At 32.7% G+C, this 6,000-nt stretch overlaps 1 protein-coding gene across 1 annotated transcript; it reads right to left on the bottom strand.

The window, feature by feature from the left end:
• Positions 1 to 1,185: 1,185 nt before the first annotated feature.
• On the bottom strand, positions 1,186 to 3,316 carry LOC106356665. Its single transcript, XM_013796402.3, has one exon. The coding sequence runs from the start codon at positions 3,097 to 3,099 to the stop codon at positions 1,489 to 1,491; it is 1,611 nt and encodes a 536-aa protein (XP_013651856.2). The 5' UTR covers positions 3,100 to 3,316; the 3' UTR covers positions 1,186 to 1,488.
• Between the last annotated feature and the right edge of the window lie 2,684 nt (positions 3,317 to 6,000).

Genomic DNA, 6,000 nt, shown 5'->3' with positions numbered 1-6,000 from the left:
TATATGTATATACATAAGTCTGTTATGAGATTGCGGGGCACAAATATGTTGTGCTAACGGCGCATTGTGTGGAGATTGCGGGACACAGAGACGTTTGTGTTAGCGGTGCATTGTATGGAGATTGCGGGGCATATGGACGTCTATGCTAGCGGCGCATTGTATGAGGGATTGCGGGGTACAAAGACGTTTGTACTAGCGGCGCATAGGTGATTGCGGGGTACAAGGATGGACTCTTGTACTAGCGGCGCATAGAGTTATATATTTATATCCGTATAAGGAGAATGCGGGGTGTGTGATCTAGTTATGCACTATCAGCGCATTTGATGTTTTATGTGGTGTATTAGACACTGTGTTTGTTTTATGCTAGAACTAGGCCTACATAGTCGTAGTGCTATGTACTGAGTCAGTGGTTTGTGGTTTAGCATCCCATACCTCACAGAGTAACTCCCCTGTTACTCACCCCTCCTTCTTTCCCTCTTTCAGGTAAGACTGACGAGCAGGAGTGATTACTATCGGATTGGTGCTTTGGGAGTTTTATCTCTTTAATTTTTCAGACTTACGGTTTTTATGATTTTATCGATATTTTCAGGTTTTATTATATTATCTGGATTTACGACTTTGGAGTTGACTTTAGAGAAGTAATAAATGGAGATTTCGGACTTTATATTTATTTATTTTATTTTGAAAAATACGGGTGTTACAAATTCATGGACGATACTATGACTTGATGTCGTCAAAGTTTCAAGTATGACTTGTCTTGAACGCCCTTCGATCACAGGAATCGAGAGATAGACCCGTGTCCTTACACAACCCTTACGGGATCCACGTCCCTCTTCAACTATGGACATCTCAAGAATCGCTCCTAACTTTGTCTTTCCTGCTTCAAGTTTTAGATTGTATCTCTGCCGGCAATGCACTCGAGAAATCGGACGAGCAAGAGCGACCTCCCCATTCTCCTCCATCGTTTGATTGTTTTTTCTTTCTTTTTTTGCTTTGCTTTGGCACCCGTCGGTTAATTAGTATATATAAGAATATATCTTTTAAGGTTTTCCTTTTCTATGTGACGAGTCCGACTTCAATACATAAAAATCTCCTAAACCAACCATCGAATTCATACTCTCTTCTTAAGTATGCCAAATTCAGATTTCACAATTTCCTTTTATGCCATGCAAATGCAAACTCTTATGGAAAACATTGAGTTTACTCTTTTGTTTTTTATTAGATTCATCATAACATAAGTATAAAGCCATTACAAAGCCTATAAGGAAATGAAAAAGGAAAAGCAGTACGTAAACATAATGAAATTTAGAAAACAGACACAACACTTGGAAGAACACCCCTAAATACAAACAATCAATGTGTTCTCGTAACTGGATAAGGATGCGCTGCATCAGTGACCCCAGCAATCAGCAAACATGTAGAACCATGTAGTTGGATCCGCTTTCGTCTCTTGCATATATCACACCAATTTTACTACTTGTCATTTGTTTATGCTTTAGGCAAAGTTGCACAAGAAAAATCCACACTAAACTCACAAACATCACACTTGAGCACATGATAGAACACTGTGTTTTGACATGTGTCACATGTGGTGATGCTTGCTTCGGGTTCATAATATAAGGGATGTAAATGGCCATCATAGACAAATGGTTCAGAAACTGAACTGCAATGCACATCGAGATTGAAAACGTCATACGTGTACCTGAAACCAGTCGATGTTTTGTCACAAACGAGACAATCAAACAAATCACCTTCGGGACCTTCACCTCCTCTCGCATGTAGGACAAATTGTCCACTGTACGATACGTGTCGTATCTTCATAGGGAGATTTGCACATTTTTCATGCAGAAAATAATCACATTCCACGCAACTATATATTGGACCAGAGTCGTTGAGAGGATAGACACATGCTGCACATAGCGTGGTTTCATCAGAAATAACGTTTTCGCTAGTAAGCCTTAAGTTATGCTCCTCATGACTGAAATGGTTTATCATCATGTTATCATCACCAACCACCTTGAATGGAAGATCTTCAATTTCCTCGGGTATCCCTTCGAGGTTTATCCCATCCCATACTCGGATGGTTGTTGCGCATTTTGAATGAACAGCATACGTGGGACAAATGGAGCAAGAATAAGCCCCACGTAACTGATCCACGGGTCGACGACAAACTCCGCAGTCCGAAAACCCTGGACCAAGATGATTCGTGTAAGAGAGGCGATGATTGTGACGATTGATGATTATGACTTGCGGCATATCAATACAACTTCGATGGACCGTAAAACCACATGGAAGACATGAATAAGAGCTTCGGTTGTCAGGCACACCGCAAACATTACAAGTAAACGAGATCTGTCTCGTTGAGAGGGTAAGCTGATGCTCATGAGTCTTGGGATGCTCAATAACAAGAGGTGGGGGAGTTATCACACAACCTAGGCACATGCTGAAGTCACATGTCGAGCAATGGTATAAGACACCTTCCAATGTCACTCCACATAAAATGCATGACTTGTGGTCTTCGCCATATGTAGATGTGGTGTACTCAAGAGGATGATCAGGGTGAAAAGGAAGATGTTTTACTTTCTCCGCGACGTCGACGCACTCCAAGTGAACGTACTCATCACAAGAAGGACGTCCATAATGATATTTACCACAAACTGGTTGCTCACAGACTCTGCACAGTTTTTGACTTTGATTCTCTTTTATTAAGAAAAATGGAGGTTCTTGGGGATCAGGATGATGTAGCGGAAGTGGTGGTTTCCTGGCACATGATGTGTCAACGTTGAAGTCGCATATGGAACAATGATAGAAATAGGGAAAGTCGTGAACGAAGAGATATTTGCCGCACAGATCACACTTACTTCTTGGAGGATTTTGTGTGAGTAGGAGAGGATGTTCCGGGTGGGAAGGATGGTTGATCTCTAATGGTGATTCTGCGCATTCCTTGTGGAACATGACAATGCGGCACTCGGGATCGTTACAGAGATAGCCTCCGTAGTAGTTACCCGATTTACCGCAGCCTTGACAATGACCATGAAATCTAGCTGACGAGGCCAAAGGATGTTCATGAATTGGTAGCTTGGTAGATGATGCATCCATGGCTCCTTAAGAATTCTTTTTTGTTTTGTTTTGTTTTCGTTTTTCTGAATAATTGTGATTCTTATCCAAGTGTGTATTTATAGTTTTGTTATACTATATTTTATTACATGTTGTCTGAGCTGAGCTGTTGGATTAGCACCATTGATCCACCCAAACCATACAAAGCTTGTTTTATGAAATTTGTTATTGTTTTATTGTCATCTTCGTTATTGTTGGTCTTATTAATATAGCTGCCTCTTCGGGCGGCGTACCTTAAGTTATTAATATTTTTATTGGCCAGAAAGTTTCAATGCAATTATCGCTCGACAATGTTGAATTCTCGGTGAGCCGGAGAACTAAAAAAGAGCAAGTGGACAAGAGTTTAGTTTAACCCGTTTTGAATTTCCATGTGTGAATCAAACCAGTCTTGCAAAACAAAAATAATTAATAAAATCGATCCATTTGATAATTTGTCCCACCAGCGATACACACATATGTGTGTATATATAGATTTGGGCATGGTATAAAACAAGGACACTTGACCAGAAAAGAACATGTCACATTTTCAAAGTCGAGTGCTAACCCATCGATGGCCGGTGGCACAAACTGAATTCAAAAGTTGATTGTTTGACCAGATCTCATTTTATAATTTATGGTAATAAAATTTTATTAAAACATGTTTTAAAACATAAGATAATTCTTAGATATATTTTGTTGTTATCTGAAAATAATATTTTATTTTAAAATTTATAATTAGATATAAAACAATTTATAATTAAATGCTAATCAAACAAATAAATATATATCTTCTAAAATATATGTGAATGTCTTTAAAATTTAACACAACAATAAGCATATATATATTTTTTGATAAAAAGTAATGAATATATATTAATAATATTTTATTTATATGTTATATCTGATAATTGACTATAAGTAAGTATAATAAAATTCTCAAAAATAAAATATATTTTTAAAACATAAGATAATTCTTAAATATGTTGTGTTTTTATCTGAAATAATATTTTTTATTATAAAATATAAAGTTTAATGTTTGATTTATCTTTTTAAAAATATAATTAATAATTTATTATGTTAGTTTTGATTTAATATTTATAAACAGATAAATATCTATAAAAAATATCTATAAAAACACTATGTCCGCATGTGCGGACATAACACCTAGTTAGTATATATAAGAATATATCTTTAAAGATTTTCCTTTTCTATTCGACATTTGAATTTTTGTTTCCTTTTTCCTTTTTTTTTCCATTGTGATTCTTCTTTTTCTTTTTAGTTTACTCAACAAAGTTTTCTCCTTAGAATATTATCAAATATCTTACAGTAAGTTGGAAATCAAAAGAGAATTTGGGTTGCAGCGTGATATTAAAAACAGAAATACCTTTGGATAACGCTAGTTTTTTTTTTTGTCACAAATATAGTGTATAAGGATTAAATTGATCAAAATGTTTCAACTAAAAGTTAAATCTATATTATTAAAACTCAAATACATTTGGGTACTGTTTGGAAACTTGGATAGCCAGTATAAATAAAAATTGTTTATAAACATTGATATCAATATTCTTAGTACATCATTTTATTTACACATTTAGTCATTGCATTTAAAATAAATTAAGTACTTCTTTTTTGTATTTCTTTTTATTTACAGATATTTTCACTGCATTTAAAATTGATTTAAATTAGTTAGTTAAAATTTCAAAGCTTATCTAACGAAATTGATATTCATATATTGGCCATTACTAATATTGAACGAATATTAACAAAATCGCATCTATTAAATGGAGATAACATTTTCCTATATTACATAAAATTGCATCAAGTTACAAAATTTATAATATAATATTACGTACAAATAAAAAAGTATTATCAAACATCTATATTATAAGATAATATATTATACTCTATATGTGAACTACAAAACATAAAAAAATATACATGAGATTTTTTAATAAAACCAACAATTTATGAGTTTACGTTGTACACAAGTTAAATCAAACACCCGTGCGGGGGCGCAAATAATTCTAGTATACATTTACGCCCCTAAAATTAACTAATTTAAACCTTAGGGTTTAGGTCTTTAGGGTTATAGGGTTGGGTTTTGGGATTGAAGTTTAATTTTTTATAAAATAACAAAAAATATTAAACTTTTGAAAAATAAAAAAAAGTAAGACAGTTTCAAAAGCATTTTTCGAATATCAAAAAAAAATTTGAAAAAAAAATCAAAACAAAAAATTATAAAAATTTTGAATTTGAAAATATATAATTCCAAACTATAAAAAATATTTTATTTATTTATTTGTATTTATATATCTAGGCTATATGTATTTTTTGCCTCTTAAATGAAACATTTTGGTCATTTTCCTTTTTAGAAATCTTTTTATGACAAAAACTTAAAAAATCTATTTAGGAGAATTGCCCTATTATAAAACCATACAGTAAAATTCTATATTTTAAAAAGGCAATAATAATTTGATAAGATTAAAGTAAGATTATAATATAAACTTTATCCAGTACACTTTTACTTTGATAATAATAAATAAACTTGTTGATTACAACTTTAATTTTGGGACTCCAATCATATCTCTATAACTTACAAAATAATAAATAATATAAATTCAAACATTCTCTATATATTAATCCTGGAGCATTAGAAGTTTACAACATGTTTTTATAATCATGTGTCATCACTAGGATGATTCTTAGAATCCTTAAACAAATAAGTTGGTCTATATAAATATATATTATATTTTTTATTAAATTAATTATCAAATTGATTAATAGTGTACAAAATAATATATTCAATTCTTTTCTTGAAAAAAAACTACGGAATTACCTAATATGTTTAACATATATATGACAATTAATGATTATGAATCATAGATATTTGATAACAATTTTTGT

This window comes from Brassica napus, chromosome A7, assembly GCF_020379485.1.
Source record: "Brassica napus cultivar Da-Ae chromosome A7, Da-Ae, whole genome shotgun sequence".
In the NCBI taxonomy this organism is placed as follows: Eukaryota; Viridiplantae; Streptophyta; class Magnoliopsida; order Brassicales; family Brassicaceae; genus Brassica; species Brassica napus.
The sequence above is the reverse complement of the archived record's forward strand: the minus strand, read 5'-3'. Positions and strand labels throughout refer to the sequence as shown.

Excerpts from the sequence above, each read along its gene's own strand:
- LOC106356665 (XM_013796402.3), bottom strand. The coding sequence starts at position 3,099 with ATGGATGCATCATCTACCAAGCTACCAATTCATGAACATCCTTTGGCC.